Source organism: Leguminivora glycinivorella, chromosome 1 (assembly GCF_023078275.1).
Source record: "Leguminivora glycinivorella isolate SPB_JAAS2020 chromosome 1, LegGlyc_1.1, whole genome shotgun sequence".
NCBI lineage: Eukaryota > Metazoa > Arthropoda > Insecta > Lepidoptera > Tortricidae > Leguminivora > Leguminivora glycinivorella.
The window spans coordinates 23,614,510-23,634,730 of NC_062971.1; the positions used below are offsets into that span (position 1 = coordinate 23,614,510).

At 36.0% G+C, this 20,221-nt stretch overlaps 1 protein-coding gene across 1 annotated transcript; it reads left to right on the forward strand.

Moving 5' to 3' along the window:
* Positions 1 to 426: 426 nt before the first annotated feature.
* On the forward strand, positions 427 to 19,627 carry LOC125228571. The gene is made up of 7 exons (XM_048133192.1): positions 427 to 495; positions 3,640 to 5,046; positions 5,138 to 5,291; positions 5,792 to 6,053; positions 6,519 to 6,642; positions 6,713 to 6,873; positions 19,345 to 19,627. The coding sequence occupies exons 1-7, from the start codon at positions 435 to 437 to the stop codon at positions 19,564 to 19,566; spliced, it is 2,391 nt and encodes a 796-aa protein (XP_047989149.1). The 5' UTR covers positions 427 to 434; the 3' UTR covers positions 19,567 to 19,627.
* The last annotated feature ends 594 nt before the right edge of the window (positions 19,628 to 20,221 follow it).

Sequence of the window (20,221 nt, forward strand, 5' to 3'; positions counted from 1 at the left end):
GTTGATCAGGGAAAAAAAATGGCGATTTTCCACAATGATAATATTTAAAATAGACGGTGAACCAAATCTAAGCACTAAAAAATGCGGTAAATTTGAAAAATGTAGGGCTCACCGGCCAATTGTCTTCATTAGATGCATGCCTTCCTAAACCTTAACGCTGGCGGAATCATGGAAGAGCAATAGCACTTAAAAGTGTATTAAACACGTAGGGTCGAAGGTTTTTCGCTCATAGGAAATTTGAATTTCGTGCCATTTTTTAGTGCCAAGATTTATCTTGGATACAAAGATTGTCCCATCCAAACCCAACTCTTGTAAATAACACGGACAAGGTTTTATAGGCCACTTACCTACTTTCATGGATGACAATACATGTCTGTCACAAATACCTTAAAGAAATGTGAAAGAAATCAACAATATAAATAAAAAACAAAAAAATGTCTGCGGGTCCTAAAGTGTCTTTAATTGATTTATCGAAACAATTTCGATTTGAAATAGGTAAGATTACTATTTCATAATGTCTCTAAGGTTTCAGTAGCTAGTGTATTAAGGTAGGTACTGCATAACGCAAGTTTCGGCCCCTGTACAAGCTATGTCTCAGATTTATGGTTTCAGTAACCGTTATTAGCCAGCTAAATTGTACATATTGTACATTGTGCACTACGTACGTATCATAGTCTCATAATTATTATTATTATGTTTGTTCTTTACATATCTCGGGACCATGGGGTCCCGGACTTTTGTAAGGCATACGTGGGGCCGAAGCCAACAGCGCAGAGGCCCTTTAGAACAGTTTAATCTAAATGTAATGTGACACTAACCGGCGATTATCCCTGTCCGCACTATAGTAATGCACCCAAGGACAAGCCCCGGTTAGTGTAGAACTATTGTAAGAAAATGTACACAAAGAAACCGGGCTATTAGGTTGAGTTGCTAGTGGATTGGTAACCGGTGCTATCGGAAAAACTATGGCACCTGCCTTGCTCATATGTTACAAAACATGACAAAATAGGCAGGTGGTGACTCGCCAACTCACTATATGGGTCCCCGAAAACGGCCGCTCGCACGGAGCGACAAGGGCACAACATAGCGTGAGCGGCTCAGGGTGTGGAGAGGTGTGCGCCGCTTTCTACCCAGTCTGTACGAAACAGCCACTGTGCCAACTCGCGTCTTATGCATATTTCACTTCCACCCTGCAAGCATATAGCTCTGGCACCCCACTCTGGACGGCCGGTTAAGGCAAGCCAGAGGTGAGAGTCCTGCGGTCCCTGCTCAGTGTTCACTCCGGCCGGCCAGTGAAGGCAAGCCGGAGGGAGGGGCCTGACCGACTCTCGGGGGCATGGGACCCAAGGGACGCCACTTCCCATTCAGCTCGCCACAAGCTGCCCTGGGGGCTTATTATTATTATTATTATTATTATTCAGAGCCCACTGTGTCCCACTGCTGGGCAAAGGCCTCCCCCCTCTTTTTCCAATCTTCTCTGTCTAGTGCTATTTCTGGCCAGCCAATCAAAAATGAGTCCAGGTTATCCCGCCATCGCCGGTGTGGTCTGCCGGATCCCCGGTTTGACTCGTGGGGCTCCCACTCTGTGGTTATCTTGGCCCACAAGTCGTCCGGCATTCGGCAGACATGGCCAGCCCAGTCCCACTTCAACTTAGCCGCTTTCCGAGCTACGTCTATTATTTGAGTCTTAGAGCGCAGCGTGGTGTTCCGGATCCGATCCCTTAATTTTACACTTAATATGCTGCGCTCCATAGCTCTCTGGCAAACCCCGAGTTTGGACATCTGAGCTTTCGTCAAAGACCAGGTTTGAGCACCGTAGGTGAGAACTGGAAGTACACACATGTCCATGAGCCTACGTTTGAGTGACAGAGGTAGGTAGGTAGTCTCATAATAGTCTTAATAATTATGAAATAAACGAAAAAGTATGTACCAATACTAATACGAGATAACCAAAGTTGATTGGTTGATGTTGAGTTGATGATTGAGTTGAAACCACGTTGAAACCGCACATACCGTTACAGTACCTACCTACCTGCCAATATTAAATTATTCATGAATTTTTTTTGTATATGCTTGTATAGAACAAGCATCTTGCATCATAATTATGTACTTATAAGTAGATGTTTTTTTTTCTAATAATAATACTATCTCTCTCTAATAATAATTTGATGACGTACTGAAGACCCCGCCCACTGGTTCTACCAGTGCAATCAGACAACGCAGCACGGGAAGCATGGTCGCGCGATAGACGATAAAATAGCAGGCCGTCCCTATCGCACTATTTGTAAGTGCGATAGGGACGGCCTGATATTTTATCGTCTATCGCGCGACCATGCTTCCCGTGCAGGGTGGCCTGGTGGGTACAGACTGGATAGGGCGGGAGAGGGTTTTCTATTTCTAAGTTTCTGTTTTGGGTGGTCGTCCAGAATGGAGTCGGTATTAGGGCTAAATGCTGCAGAGGTGACAGTGGCGCCACATCTCGGACATTGGCGATCAAATATATAAAAGAGGCGCGTTTCAAAACACATTATAAGCTCGTATATAATAGGTGAACGCGTAACATGCTTGTATGAGAGAGATATGACAGGTCGACTATTCGCGTATTTGACAGGCGGTAACTTTGAGGTAACCGAGAGGGGGTGGGTGGCACTTTCAGCGGGGAGCGGGAGTGGCCATACAGTACGATAGTACTCTTTATTATACTGAGGTGGAACACATCTCTCGACATCCTCGAGTTCCCCCACACCGGTGTTTGCTCTTGAGCTATGTTGTGGAGTCCACCTGACTAAAGTTTGTCTGCCGGAAATACTAGGCGGTACATTTACATTACCTATGTCATTAAGTACGCTGAGAAAATTCTCGAGAATTTTTTGAGAGCAATGGGAATGTTATATTGCTAAGTTAAAATATTTTTTTAAGACAACTTTACAGCACTAACTTTACATACGAAAATATACGCACAAAATAGTACCTATCCAAATGAATAAGAATCTACTCGTATACATATAGGTAGGTACAGATGTAGTGCGAAAATATTTGCCTTCGTATTGTTACGGAAACGTACGAACGTGTCATGCTATTTCAGTCAGTCTCAGTACAAGATGTAGGTATACCTACTGACATTGACTGAAATAACTTGACAAATACGAACGTTTTCGTAAAAATACGAAGGAAACCCTTTTCGCACTATATCGAACATTATTTCTTCGTTCGATAAACGGACAAAATGCTGAAAAAAGCTTAAGAAAGTATGACATACCAGAGTATGAACATGCTCGAAAGTTTCCTGAGAGCGAATATAAAAGTCGCCCTTAGGATAGTTTTTGCACATTTTCAAATTGATCTTAACATTTATTAAACCTTAAATAATTCTAAACAAATCAGACTAAACACTTCTCGCATTTATGGTACTAAGCTTTCTCGGATTTTCGTTTAGGAGAATATTACCGAGCACTTTCTCGCAATACTTATTCATTTGTTTCGGCACTTTCTCGTGCACGGGCACATCTCGAGAGGTGATTTATTTATTATTAGCCGGTACTGTATAGGTATGCAATCAGCAATAACACATAGGTGAGGGTGGATTAAAGGTAGGTGAGTAGTGGTAAGCTGTTGTTTCTATTTCAACTGATGTTACAGATGACTCCATAAAGGAAAAAATATGCTTTGGCGAGACGCTTTTAATAGGATGCGGTCATTTTGAGGCCAAAGCTGAAGATGATTCTGATTCTGAATGGTCTTGTCACTCAAGTACCGACAGCGAGATCGATAAGACCGATTCTAAAAAACCTCAACCCGAATATGAAATTACAGATAGAGTAGAGGTGGAATCTGAAAAACCAATACAAGCAGACGTCGAACATGATTTTCATACATTTTTCTTTCCGGACTGTACCAAACCTTTACCACCTACAAACAGTAAAGCAAGTGTCATTATGGGTGTGGATGGAATGCCACAAATAAATACAAATGTAAAACAAGGCATAGAGTTTTGTGTTTGTCACCAAGATTCAAAAACGATGGAATGCAAATGTTTTCTTAAGATACCATGCAATTGCGGTGCAGAAGAATTACGTGAATGCACCTGTGCAAAAGCCGAAGGCATATGTATATGTCAAGAAGGTGATCCTAAGCCAGAGTGCACGTGTAAACCGAGTAAGACGTGCGTGTGTAATCCAGACGATAAAGTTAGACCAGAGTGCCCATGCGATGATCTCATTCCCTGTATTTGTGATCCTACAAGGCCCAACCCTTATCCAGTGTGCACGTGCAAGCATAAACCAGGACACGGCAAAGATGATGAAAGTTTTGGTAGTTTCGAAGGAGCTGAAGGAGAATACGAGGCAGTAAAACATGAAACAATACCATGCGATTGTCAGAAACCGTTACCAAAAAAACGTTGTCTCTGTTTAAAGGGTCAACCTTGCACATGTGATATAGTTTGTGTTTGTGACATTCGTGACACATGTGTTTGTGACTCAGAAGAGGGTGAACCACCTATATGTGAAAATCAAGAATCGAAATCAATTTGTAGCTGCCCTATTCCACAGATATGTACTTGTGATGCGGAACCAGGAGGGATCTGTAAATGTTTCCCCGAACCTAAACCCACTGAGTGCACCTGCGGGAATCCTGAAGATTGTAAATGTTTTTCTATTTGTGAATGCATACCTCCTTGTATTTGTGACATCCCGCCCAAAAAGATAGAATTGGAATGTAAATGTTCAGAATTTAATTCTGTAGATTGCACATGTCATCCGCAATCGATCGATCTCTCACCATTAAAATTGAAAAAAGTTAGGGCTGGGAAGCACAATTATAGATGGTGCCATGACGTGGATCCCCGTCATACATATTTTGATTATGCTTATGGAAGACATGATAAAATATCACATAAAGAAGAAAAGAGAGAAAAAATTAAAATATTGGGATTACATGAAGAAAAAGTAGGAACTGAAACAAGTGCCGGTGATATTGGAATTGATGCTCCGGTATACAAGAAGTATGTTAGAAAGGAATCTATAGATTGCTGTAGTACTCTCGGGGGTAAGTAGTTTTTAGAATACAGGTAATCTTTCAATGCTGTCACATTTTATATAATATAATATAATATAATATAATATATTTTTTAAATAAGGTATGAGCATAAACGTCGAATGTCTTGGCGAGAGCAAGGATAAGTTTCTCGTACAAGTTACTTCGCATTTTTCAAAAGAAGGAGCTAAAGCTGGCACTAAGCTAGTTAGTATTCTGGATTGTAACCTGCACACTATGGAGGAGAATAGGACAGAGTGAGTTTCAAGCATTTAATGTTGATAGTAAAAAAAAAATACATACCTACCTACATATCTACGGTTCTCTGATAGACACGAAATAAGGATCTCGTAAGGTCAAACGAACATTATTATTAAAAGTTTTTATTTTCATTTGTGATTGGAGTGATTTCTTTGATATCTACATTTTAAACTTATGATTAGCAGAAACTTCTGTATCTAGAAGCCGTGAGTTCAAGTCTCACCAAGCGAATATTTTCCACTTTTAAATTCATCCTAAGCCTAGCGACATCGATTGCATAAGTTTCTGCTAATCATAATTTAAAAAATGAGCATGGTTAGCGCTTCGTAACTGGTGAATTTCCAATACTTGGAACTCCGGTGGCCATTTTAAGAAGTTGAGTATCTCTCCAGAGGCCGTGAGTTCAAGTCTCACCCAAGACAGAGATTTTTCACTTTTAAATATCTTTGCGTTGCTTAGTTGATGACCCATAATATTGTATTTACATTAATTACAGACATATTCAGAAGAAGGATACGATAAAGGAACGTAAGAGTTACATGGCGATATGTGACACCGGATACTATAATAAGATAACTAAGATTTGTGGAGACCGAAACGTCGTGAAACGGTTTTATCACAGCTTTGAAGATGCGCACTTGTTCTTGCTCGAAGGCGCTAACATTGTCCTATTGAGATACTTTGCGCTTTCCCGATACAGGGGTAAAATAAAAACTGACACTGTCCTGTTGGATGGCTTGATTTGCGAAAGCATATATGTAAGATTTTTTATTTGTACCGGTGTAGGTATTTTTTATTCTAAATACTACTTTCGTAATAGACAATATAAGCGAGCCTATTTTCTGTCAGCATTGCTGGTCTAGCCCAGAAAAGTGGCCATAAACCGTAGGGAACTTTTCTAAACATTTGTCGGCTTAGTTTTGCTTTTCAGGCCCCGTAGCCGAATGGCATTTCTGTGACGCCAAACGCCACAGAAATGCAGTGTACTTAGTTCTGTTGCGCCAATACGCAAGAGCGATAGAGATAGATTGCATTTCTGCGGCGTTTGACGTTGCAGACATGCTATTCGTCTACGGGGCCTGGATACGTATCTCCACATATTTTTTGAGAGTCGAATGCGGATAGGAATAGGTCCGAATACCTAGTCAAATCATGTGGCTGTAGTAGTGCATACTGCACTGTACATTTTGCTCAAGCTATTATTATATTGGCAATGTTCGCAGGTTTGCCATGGCGTGAGTCAGGCCATCGTCAATGGCAAGTCGATGTTTGTCTGTAAAGTCGAACGGCATATTATTGAAGCGTGTGGAATTGTTCATCAGACGCTGACGGTGCTTTCTCTCAGAGGTAAATAAGGAAATGTATTCAATATCACGTGTCTCTTGATATAAGTAATTTAATTAATTTCCTTATTCAGGTTATTTAATATGCCATGAATGGGCAGATAATAATTACATCATTCACATCAATCCGCTTTTGAAAACTACCCCAGAAAAGGATTTAATTGAGGAGCACACTCCTCTGCGTAAATATTGGCGTGAAGACTTACAGCTTTTGTCAGATTACCTGGACTTTAAGGTAAGGAAAGCTTGCTGGAAGATAGAATGCTTTTGGCTTTAAATAGTTTAATCGGTGATTAACTAGCTCCAGTTTTATGGTTGGCGGGAAAAGTTAAATTATGCATGCAGAAATTGTTCTGGTGCATTTCACTCCACAGCTTTCAAATTTGCAAATTTTATTACCTGCAATCTCTATTTCGGGCTCATTTAATACAACGTGAAAGAATATATTTGTTAAGAGGGGGTAGAGCAGGGAGAATTTTCAGAATCTGTCAAATTACCCCATTACACACACAAACACCCTTCACTCACACTACCTCAATTTACTGTGAAAGGTCAGTGACCCTTAATTTTTTTCAAGAGTGTTATTTTGAGTTTGTAGTCAACTACTGACCTCCTTCGAGAAATTAAAACTCTAAAAAGGGTAGCATACAAGAAGACAGAGAAAGAATACGCGTCATCTAGCTTTCCTTCTCTGTTCATGTCTCATGTGAATTTAATTTACTTACCTAAATATGTAGATAACGTTCCTTACCCAGTTGATTGTTTACCTAGGTGTATTTCAAATTACTTTGCACTTCATTTTGCGTTACTTTTCTACATTTAGATAAAAAATCGTCAGCCTGCCTATCTCTGCAAAACATTAATCAAAGACGCGTGTGAAGGCCGATACCTCCAGGCAGACAATTATGGTCGCGTGATAAATGATAAAACATCAGGCTGTCCCTATCGCACTATTTGTAAGTGCGATAGGGACGGCACGATGTTTTATCATTTATCGCGCGACCATGATTGCCCTGCAGGTCTTCAGAGGCCTGTACGGAAGCATGGTCGCGCGATAGACGATAAAATATCAGGCCGTCCCTATCGCACTTAGAAATAGTGCGATAGGGACGGCCTGCTATTTTATCACTTATCGCGCGACCATAATTGCCTGCCTGTGCTGCGCATTACGTATATACGGGTTGTATTAAAGACTATCAGATATTTTCTTTATTCTTTTTGGTCGTTAGGTTTTTTATCATTTATTTTAATACAAAAATAAAGCATGTGTATAAAATTAAACCTAATGAATAGAGTACAGAGCTAGTATCGCATATCTTATCCAATACCGATACCGCCATCGCCATCTGCATCAGACTCTTGATCTTACCCAATTTCCGAGTCTCTTCTCTTAATTTCAGTTCCTTGAGTTGAAAATGTTGAAACTCATACTTAGTATTAAATAAAACACAAATACATATAAAAATCACAATATAATTTTAAATTATGGCTTAGGCCCTGTACCAGTTGCAGTCGCCACGTCTGTAAAGCCCCTTGTAGTTTCTTTTAAATGGCTAAATACCTAGATGTCATGTCATAAACATCTGTGATGTAACTGAAAATTAAAAAACATCGCTCAAAGATAAGGTTCAAATTAGCATGGCAAAAAATACAGTGCAGTCAAAATACCATCAAAATACGAAAAAGCATATGTCAATGTCAATATCACTGCCGTATGCCGTATTTCAGGCCATAAGGGCTGTTTTCTCAAATATGAAAAAATCTCAAAAGCAGAATTTTAATAAGACTTTCTAGGAAAATTATTTTGAACTTGATATGTAGAACAATTTTTAAAAGTTGTACAAAAAAAATCTGAACTAAGTTTCTAACTATATGAAAAGCATTTTTATCTTAGATTGCATATTTTAGTATCGTAACGAATTTTCTTTCAAATAAAAAGATAATTATTAGAATAGGTTGACGGTGTCTACCGTAAACTGGGGTTACATTGACCGATTTGGGAATTTAAACTTCTCTAGTTTCTACATTTAATGGGTATTTTTACCCATTAAATGTAGGAGTAAGAGAACTATAAATTCCAAAATTGGTCAACGTAACGTAACTAAGAAAGAAAAAAATGGGACCATCAACTTTTTAAGTCTTTTCCTGCTAAAAATCTAAAAAGGTAACAAAATAAGTGATATCAGGATTATTGTTTTCTGTCACGATGCCTGCACGTATCAAATGTTTCTTTTTAACCCAGTGGTTGACTGGTAGAGAAGGCCTTAAGGCATTATGTCCACCATTTGTACTTAGTGTTTTATGTGCAATAAAGAATAAATAAATAAATAAAATAATGTACGCAGAAAAAAAAAAGATGTGATCAAACTTAAACTGACATTGGGGTTACTTTGATACACTATATTTTTTTTAATGATAATCGAATGTAATTCCTTACAAAAGTATTTTATCTCAAGAAAAGATAAAAAAAATGGTTCGCAAAGTCAAATATTACAACTCTTTAACGCTATTTTGAGGTTACTTTGATCAAGAATAAAAATTACCATCTTCAAAAAACCAACTTTATTTGCAATTGTTTCAATATTTATCATAAGAAGAGATCCAATTATCAGCCTCAACTCAACAAGTACCGTGACATAATCAGACAATAATCAACTATGTGTCATTATGGTCAATGTTACCCCATGCAAGTGATCAAAGACACCCCACAGAGTAAATCATTAGTAGTAAATACCTAGTTTGACTTTATGATACAAAATTCAATACAATGGTATAGATAAACACATTTCTGGCAAGCTAATATTCACTGTGAACCTTTTACTTTAATACCCACTTCGTTAGTTTAGAAGTTTATTTAAACATGAAAAATAGCAACAAACTATGCTTTTATTTTGACACGTTATCCGCACTGCCCACGACCATACTTACTTATTCACCGCGTCAGAGCACCATCTAACTATAGAGGTTGGTTAAGCGTTATGATATGTGTAGATTTCATTACCGACTACTCATAACATATTAAATCCTTATTTTTTTGGTCAAATAAATATAATATGCTCGTGACATATGACACGTGATATTTTGTTCGCAATCCGAAAGAGTCAACCCTAGCACTTTTCCCTATTCACCCCCTTCCCGACCCTATTCACCCCAACGTTAGGGTGAGCGAAAATTACTAAATAAAACGTCATATTTTCAAAGACAAACCAAAGTTCACACTGTCGGAAGATTTTTTGTGTAAAAAATTAGCATGGCACATATAAAAAAACTGCTATCGACGTTCAAAAGTCGGTTTTGGCCATATTCACTATAAATTACGTTAGTTTATACCCGTTCCGACCCCATGAACCCAAAATCTTCAGAAAACGATGTACTATGTAGCCCAATTTTAATTGGTATTTTGGAGGTAACTAGTAAAAATAATTTAGTTTTACAATTGTGCGAAAATAGATTCTCATTTGGCCGGTTTTTTTAACCTGGCCTGGTGGCCTAGTGGTAATAACGTTAGCTGCGTAAGCTGAAGGCCCGGGTTCGATTTCCGGCTCAGCCACCGTGGGCCTTGTCGTTTTTTTCTTTCGTGTATGATATCTATTTAAATATATGTATGTATGTATGTGGACACTTTATTGTACATAAGACAAGTTAGGACATAAAAATACAGTATAGTTATGACGTACAAAGGCGATCTTATCCCTATAAGGGATCTCATCCAACCTTTGAGCGAATTTAAAATTTATTATTTATATGAACTTGAAAAAGAACAAATCAAAAATTATTCAATAAAATAAACTTTTTAACAAAAAAAAACCGCCTTCAAAAATAAGCGCGTTACAAAACACGGAGAAACTAAAAAGCAAAAAATAATAAACCTTTGAAATCAGATTTCTTATCGTATTGCAATAATCTAAACATCCAAATTATAAACAAATCAATTATTTTTGTAGTCGGTACCAGACCTGTTCGTCGCCTTGCTATTGCCTGTTTGCCCCACCCAACCATACACAGGCTGGTACCGACTCCAAAAATAATTGATTTGTTTATAATTTGGATGTTTAGATTATTGCAATACGATAAGAAATCTGAATTCAAAGGTTTATTATTTTTTGCTTTTTAGTTTCTACGTGTTTTGTAACGCGCTTATTTTTGAAGGCGGTTTTATTTTTTTTTTTTGGTAAAAAGTTTATTTATTTGTTGATTTTTAGTGGTTCCTATTGATATTATATGTATCAGTCCGAATATATGCACACTAGTGAAAGAATTATCCTTTAACTCCTAACCATTGAGGAGTTGACCTTCCATCATCAGCTCAGCCACATAAAATTATTACCATCAGGCGTAAATACTAGTGTACCTTTGAAAAATACACTAAAAACATTACATGTGCCTATAACATTTGAAGATTTCCCTCGATTTCTCCAGGATCCCATCATCAGACCCTGACTTGGTGCCAATGGGACCATCTCGGGATTATACCCGTACGATCAAAAAAAAAAATTTTGCAAATCGGTCCACAATTCTCGGAGATATCGAGTAACATACATACAAAAAAAAAAAAACATTCAGTCGAATTGAGAACCTCCTCCTTTTTTGAAGTCGGTTAAAAATAATTTTATTTCTTCCCTAGTTGTATAGTTTCATACTTATGATTTTTATTTTAAAGTAATCCGTTTATATTATAGCAACCATGGGTGATTTTTGCGGACTTAAGTAGAAACGTAGAGGTTGACAGAAGTGTGATTAATATTTCTAAGTGTTAATTTATTGTATCTAGTCTAACTACGAAGCAATACATTGACGTATAAATTGCGTCCATATACAGAGAGGTCATTCATAAAAATATCACTTTAGGTAACAAGTTATATATCTTTTATACAATGTGACAAGCATTGACCATACCATACATCCCAATTCACCCCTCATCCGACCCTAATCCCCCCCTTCGTAAACCTATTCACCCCCTTTGCGACCCGATTCCCCCCATTCCTGATCCCATTCACCCCTCAGGCCGCGGATTCATCCCGCAAAAATTCCCCAACACAGTTGCATCGCTTTCTTCATGAGAACCATTATAAAAATGAAAATATGTCTTAAGATTTTCTGTTATACATAAACTTTAGAAGTGTATACACATTCAAAAGGATAATGAACGATTAAAATAAGTAAAAATCCAATAAATTTGAACGTCAACTTTGACAGACATGAAACTGTAAATATATTATTTTCCTACTTTGATTGCGGAAAATAGAAGGAATATGTAACATTATATACATTAGAAATATAATAACATTATATACCCCCGGAACCCTTTTCACCCCAAATTACGGTATTTATTAAATTGTCATTATGTAAAATGTCGGAAACTACGGAACCCTACACTGACGCGCTCTTGATCGGTTTTTCTTCTTAATGCTATTTAAGAGATAATAAAAAATTACACCTCCCAATTTATAATAAGTTTTTTTTTGCAAAAATTTCATTTTTGGCACAAGCTATTATCGCCGACTTTACCTTTCATTCAACAATCATCTATTGCTCTCCGAGACATTTCTAAAAAACCCTGACTCAATGGGGATACGACGTTTCATAACAGAGTTCCTATGATCACCTTTCTGCTCCATCATCAGATTAGCTCCATGATACCATAATATTGCATTGTCACTTGATTTACATATGTGTGCAAAATTTCAGCTCAATCGGAAACCGGAAAGTGGGTCAAATTTAGCTTCTACGTTTTGACTCAAACTAACATACCTACTAACAAGGCACGTTGAATAAAAACTTGTATAAAGGCTTCTGATACTAGATTTGCAATATAGTCATACTAGTTATGAAAAAAAAAGCTGCACTTTTAGATGGAAGCAAGCCGCTTTGCATGGTGATAGTAGACGTCTTAGTAAACGATATTTTCCGAGGAAATCGAAATTTCATTCCTTAGGAAGCCGAGCGTAGCGAGGTGTTTTATGAAAATGAAAAAAATTCTATCCTTTTATTGTATCGTCCGATTTTGACAAAACGTGTCTCAAATGAAAGGTAATGTAATTGCTTGGCTTTATGTAATTTAAAAAAAAATTAAAAAAAAAATTATAAAAAAAGTAAAAAAAAATAAAAAAAGTAAATTTACGTCTCGCACTGAATAACTTCAAAGAATGACAGACGAAATGTACAATGTCGATATATGAGTTTTCTTAAATCAAAGACAGATAAATTCGTAGTTGAAAACTAAAAACCGCATCGAAATCGGATTAGCATTTTTTAAGATACAAGTTGCCAAAGTTGGGAAAATTTGCTTTATATGGCCACTTTGAAATTCCTTTGCCAGAAACTCAGAAATAATATATTTTTCTTACACAGAAAATTACATAGTGACAGCAGAACTCAAAATAAAATAAAAAATTCCGAGGATATCATAATTTCATCCCTTAGGACGACGAGCGTAGCGAGGTCTGTTACGAAAACCGAAAAAAAAATCTAATTTTTTTGTACGTCGTCCGATTTTGACAAAACATATTTCAATTGAAAGGTATTGCTTTATGTAACTTAAAAAAAATATTGAAAAAAAAATTGGAAAAAAAATGTAAGATTTTTTTAAAAAAAACTTCAATTTTCGTATCACACTGAATAACTGCAAAAAACGGTAGACACGATGTATAATCTCGATATATGAATTTTTTAAATTAAAGACAAATAGATTCATGATTATAAACTAAAAACCGAATTGAAATCGGATCAGTAGTTTTTAAGATACGAGTTGTCAAAGTTGGCTTAGTTTGTTTATATGGTCGCTTATAAATTCCTTAGCTAGAAAGTCAGAAACATTATATTTTTCTTACAGTTATAAGTATGCATTGGTAATAGACATTTCGATTCGGTTTTTAGTTTATAATCATGAATCTATTTGTCTTAAATTTAAAAAAATCATATATCGATATTATACATCGTGTCTACCGTTTTTTGCAGTTATTCAGTGTGATACGAAAATTTAAGTTTTTTTTTAAACTTTTACATTTTTTTCCCAATTTTTTTCAATATTTTTTTTTAAGTTACATGAGCAATACCTTTCAATTGAAATATGTTTTGTCAAAAGCGGATGACGCACAAAAAAATTAGATTTTTTTTTTCGGTTTTCGTAACAGAGCTCGCTACGCTCGTCGTCCTAAGGGATGAAATTATGATATCCTCGGAATTTTTTACATTATTTTGAGTTCTACTATCACTATGTACTTTTCTGTGTAAGAAAAATATATTATTTCTGACTTTCTGGCAAAGGAATTTCAAAGTGGCCATATAAAGCAAATTTTCCCAACTTTGGCAACTTGTATCTTAAGAAATGCTAATCCGATTTCGATGTGGTCTTTAGTTTTCAACTATGAATTTATCTGTCTTTGATTTAAAAAAACTCATATATCGACATTGTACATTTTGTCTGTCATTATTTGAAGTTATTCAGTGCGAGACGTAAATTTACTTTTTTTAATTTTTTTCTTACTTTTTTAAAATAATTTTTGTTTCATTTTTTTTTAATTATATAAAGCAATATATTTCATTTGAGATACGTTTTGTCAAAATCGGACGATACAATAAAAAGATAGAATTTTTTTTATTTTCATAAAACACCTCACTACGCTCGGTTTCCTAAGGGATGAAATTTCGATATCCTCGGAAAAAATCGTTTACTATGATGTCTACTATCACCATGCAAAGCGGCTTGCTTCCATCCAAAAGTGCAGCTTTTGGCCAAAAATTCTCCATAACAAGTATGACTAATATAATAAGTTTACTTGTCATAATTTAAAAACAGATGAGACAGACATATCCAATGACAATAAGTCTACACCGTTTTCATGAACTGTCAAATCACCTCATACAACTTACGGCTGTAAGGCAACTAAGTAGGGTTTGTTATTGCAAATTAATTACATATTAATGATTTCTAGCCCGTAAGATATATATTTGCTTTAACAATGGATAGATATTTATGCGGATGAGAGTGTAATTTAGGTTTTTATAAGGAATCAAATCAAAAAATTTTAAGCGACCCGATCAGATATTTATCCGGATAAGGACCCTCTCACATCTACCGTCTTGCGATCGTAGCGTCGGGCCAACTGTATGACTAAGCCGGGCTGACGCGGCGGCTTTTTCCATACAGTTGGCCCGACGCTACGCTCGCGAGACGCTAGAAAGAGAGACGATGTTTTTGACGGTCACGGAGCATCACCAATTTTTGCCGGGAACATGTCGTCATATACTTATGGCCCCCTATAGAAAATCAGATATTTTTGCACGGCCGTTCATAGTCATTTTATGCTGGTCACCAGCTGGTATTCCATGAATATATGGTCTAGTTGAGTGGAGAAGTGCCATTCAAAACAAGCGGTTTCTAAACAACGATGTATTTAGGTACTTTATATTATAATTTATTATTGTTTTCAACTTACGGTTACGTGTTCGCGGTATGCACAGAGTAAATCTTTAATGAAATTGAGACATTGTTTTATATATACAATTAAATTTGAACCAGAAGCACTATACCTATACCCGCTCGCATTGCCTTTTTTTCTATTCTAAGTAAGAATCGATTAATAAGTATCTAAATATGTATGGATAAATTAAATTGTAATTGTTTACATACAACCTGTGAAGTTTGGTTGACAAAATTTGACGTAGGTGCTGTCATATATATTTTTAAAATGACGTACTGTTAATACCAGCGTAATGAAAATGTATTCCAATGAGTAAAAGAAAACATGAAACTTTTTTCAATTTAACCGAACTAGAATGAAATAATTTATACTCATTCGGTTGTGTTCGTTATTTTCTTTAATAATGTGATATATTTTTATTTATTTTTTATGCACAAGCCATGCACCTTTAAACTTTAAATGAGATTGGATCTCCACCTGACATATTTGATTTACCCTATTTATTTTGAGCACAGTTTTACACTGGTATGGTTTTTCGTGTACGTACACTATTTTCTGTCAAAATATTTGTCAAATTTAATTGTCAACACGGAGCGACCGGCGACACGTCTGCCTCCGATGAGCCGCTCACGGCGTCTAATCGAAAGGAGAATTCTGACAGCAATGGCGAATGTATGGAAATTTTACGATAGTTTAAATTTAAGGTAAAATTTCTGTGTTGCCTTTGAGAGGAAAAATATAAAAAACCTCAAAACTTCTAGTCCATTTATCTGGCTTTTAGAATCACGTAATGTTATAACTAAAGTATTGAATTTTTTTAACAAAGTTTACTAAACGGCGACATACTTTTTTCTCATTTTGGGTCAACTTTGCGTGGGTTTATTTATTATACCCTTAATAATTAGAGATTCTGAATAGTCAAAAGTTGTAGACACACTCTTTAAGATAATAACTACATTTATTTTATTCCATTTTATTGAGAAATGTAAGCAGCATTTGTTAAACGCCGAATGCTCTTTTCGAGGATTTCGTACGACCCCCTCTTAAGAGTTATGCATAATTAAAGTAAAAGTTAATGTTTCTTGGGGTGAAACAATTAGTTACTTACACCAAATATATACATTTTTCATTTTAAAAGTTCTGACGGTATTAGATGAAGATTTACATGTTTGAAGTTAGATTTAATGTTTCTTGGGGTGAAACAGTAAGTATCTTAACACGTTAAACGCCATGGTGGACACCATGTGTCCGGCACTTCGTGTATCAGTTAGGCCATATGAAATTTTATATTTTTACCATTTTTTACATGATGATTTTTTGTCAAATTCTCAAAATAAACTTCACATTATTAACTTTCCCCAATTAAACTTTATAAATGCATTTTATTTGCTTCTTTTGTTTCTTTTCTAACACCTGTGTATTTGTGTAAAAACATTTTTTTATTGCCACGCGGTGTACCTTTGATTATGCCGACGCTTTTCTGCTATTTTTGCAACGACATATGTTTGGAATTACATTTTTGGGAAGTACATCAGCGTTTATCTTTTATTACTGCTCTTATTTTTTACACTCGTAAACGTTTTTCAATTGAATATTTTGTATTTATATTCCCTACAAAACTGTGTAAGTAAGTCAGTTAGTCTTGGACTTTCTTGTAGAAAAGATGACACCTCAATCATCTGACCATATCATTTTGTGACTGTGTTTAGTACATATGATTTAGATATAATAGTGTTATGGTGATAATATGAATAATAAAATGGCAACAACAATACAGCCTCCTGCTAGTCCTGCTCCAAGAGCTAGAAGAGTAGCTCATAGATTGGCTAAAAAAGAAGGTCCAGCTAGGGCAAGCAGATTTATAGAGTATGTGTATTATATTAAATTGAACTTTTAAATTGTTCGTTTCATAAGTTTTGTGTTTTATTTAATTTCTTAGTAAAAAATAAGTCGGGTTATTAATGCTTACTAACAATATAATATTGTTTTTATTACAATAACCAATGGATACATTCCAATTGGAATGCACTGGCTCTATCTCGTCTATCAATAGGTACAAACGAGAACCAAAGCGTGCAAACTATTCCATGAGGTCACGCCGTATATGTCAAATAGAGTTTTCCCATATAATAGTGTCCGTGAGTTCAAAACAGCCGATCAAAGATGAACCTACATCGCGGTCACCGGTGACCCCCATGGCTTAAACAGAGAGTGTTAGTGCCGGTCACCGGTGACCAACGCGGCTCAAACGAAAGTAATCAAAATTTACATTGGCGTTTAACGTGTTAAACCAAATATACTTACTTCTTGGATGTAATTTATCTTATTTCATTTAAAATATATAATTTCTTGAAATGAAATTTTATATTTCTTAGATTGAGTAAATAATGTTTGTAGCGGGGGTGCGCGCGGGGAGAGAAGGGAAAGCCGAAATGACGTGAGAGGTGTGTATTATGTTCAATAACCCGTACGTTACAAGCTTATAACTCAGAACGAAGACGAGTTCCCCAGCCAGTTAGAGAGAGAGAACTGGAGCGGAAGCACGTTTAGGATAGTCCTCAATAATAGCGCGTAGTTCCCAGAGGGAAGCAGGGGGCTATTATGTCGGAATTTGTATTCCTATGATTCGATACATATCAAGTTCCAACCGGCGAGCCTAACCAAATCGGGAAAAATCTTAACACCGCGATGTACGAATTCTATGGGCTGGGGTCAGCGCCATCTAGCGGGTTTTTTGGTAACTAAACCGGTGTCGCCGCTCGGCGCGCGAACTAAATCTTGAAGCAAAACTTTATTATTTTTCGATCTAAACGTGTTGATTCTCAAATGGAACTTGTAGGCATTAAATCAAGAATTTGTGATATGAAGCCAAGAATGTAATAAATCTTGACCTAAGTCCGTGTTGATTTTTTATTTAAAACCTGCTCGAATTATGAATGAAGTCTATAAGCATCAAACCAAGAATTATTATAATCAAGCCAAGATTGTTCTAAATCTTGAAGTAAAACCTTGATATTTTTTGATTTGAACTTGTTGATTCTCAAATGGAGCTTGTAGACGTTAAATCAAGAATTTGTGACACAAAGCCAAGAACTTAATAAATCTTGACATAAATCTGTGTTTATTTTTGTTTTAAGTTATTCTGGAACTTTGAATGGAGTTGCAAAGCATCAAATCAAGAACTATTAAAATCAAGCCAAGATTGAACTAAATCTTGACGTAAAACCGTGTATTTTTTTTATTTAAACTTTTATGTCTTGACTGTAGAACGTAAAAGTTAAATTAAGAAATTATGATTTCCTATTAAAAACGCAGAATTCTTGTAGTTAAATTGTGGTGAATCTTCTTTTAACAGGTTTTTATTTTTGCTTTGATAAAGGTTACTTGAACCAAAGACGTTTTTTAAGAACTAGCATATTCATACTAAAACGGTGTAATATTTTGTTGCAAATAAATACTTCTTTGATTCAAATCTGTCCTATTTGTACCAAATGTATATAAAGTTACGACTGAACAATTTTGATTCTTCTTTGAAAAAGGAATATCCCTTTAGGTTAAGACCATGTTATTAGATGAAGAATTATATTATTCCTTTTAAATAACAGTGTTTGAGAGAGTTTTCCGTCTTAAATTAAAATATCTTTTCTATCTGTGTACTCTTTATTATACTGTGGCGTCAGCGTACGAGGTCCATGTTTTAACTCGATTTGCTTTTGTATGTTCGGATGTTCTCCTCTACAGGTCGCAATTCTCAACGGATTCTAATGAAATTTTGTAACCAGATTCTATAATTTTTTTGTCAATCCAGTTTTTCGAAAAGATCGAATACCGTATATGGCGCTTAAGACTATCGTGACTCGACTGTAATAATGACTTTAATAACTAAGCATTTTTCACTTTCACGTTTTCTAAGTATGTCACGAAGCCCTACACTGCAGCTCCCAGAGCCACTAGTTTAATAATAGGCTACTTGCATCCTAGTCAAATCAGCTTCTTTTTAAGAACTGTCAAAACGAATTTGAACGACTTGCCAATATGGAATTTATATGAAATCGAATTGAGTGACGTCACGGTCAACTCAGTTACTTTATATATTTCTACCTTACTTATTAAATAGAAATTGGTTTAAAAATAACTTAATCTGTGCATGTTTTTCTTATAATCTGATGCTTTATTTCGTGCATGGTATAAAATATTTTATTTTAACTATAGCCTATTCTTAGGCGCCACAATTTATACGTGTATACTACTCTGTAATAATGATATCGGTGTTTTTTATTCAGAGCGCGCGGACATCAGAGGGCGCTCGCTACACGTCAGAGTCCAGTGCTCTGACCAACGCTGTGCGCGACTACCTGCAAGCCCTTCTCTCCCTGCGCCCTCAAGAGGCCATTCACTTCACCAGGCACTTCTTCAAGGCCACACTCTCTTCCTTCGACCTGCCTCACAACGACTACTTCGACCCCGGCGCTAAACACGTCAGATACTTCTTTTTCGAGGATTAGACTTTTGGATTGTTTATTTGATAGGTAGGTGTATAAATTTTTGAATTATATCTTTTAACTGTTCTTAGTTCTGTTGTCCTCAATTTCCATTCAGCACCCCATGGTATTTTTGTATAGGTACAGAAGTAGGTATGTAGTTCGAAGTATAAATATTATACATAAATTAACCAAAGCTAATTACTACGCTCGACGGTCCTACCTCGGAAATTTAAACCAAGAAAAATTTATAGTCTGTTCGGTAATGTGTATTTGGTATTTATAGTCTGTGTAAAGTGAAGAGTCGTGAAATGTATAGGGGACCAATACATTCCACGACTCTTCACTTTCCGAACATACTCTACTCGTTTAAATGGCGTAGCGCCACTCCTTAGGTCGGTAGTCGGTACTCGGTTACATGGTGACATAGACTAATATTTGTACAATTTTAACACATCGGTGAAAAATATTATAGGTCATGTTGTCAACTAAGGTTCTCAATGTTGTCGAAAGATGGCAGTACGATGTACATATAACTACTGTGACTAGAAAATTTATTTTAAGAATAAGCCTTTATAGTATGCCTATTTGCCTATAATTATGTATTTATCTATTTGTGTCAATTATTTTATTATCGAGGAAAATGAGTGTTACTTACTTACGTTTGTATGAAAAGACG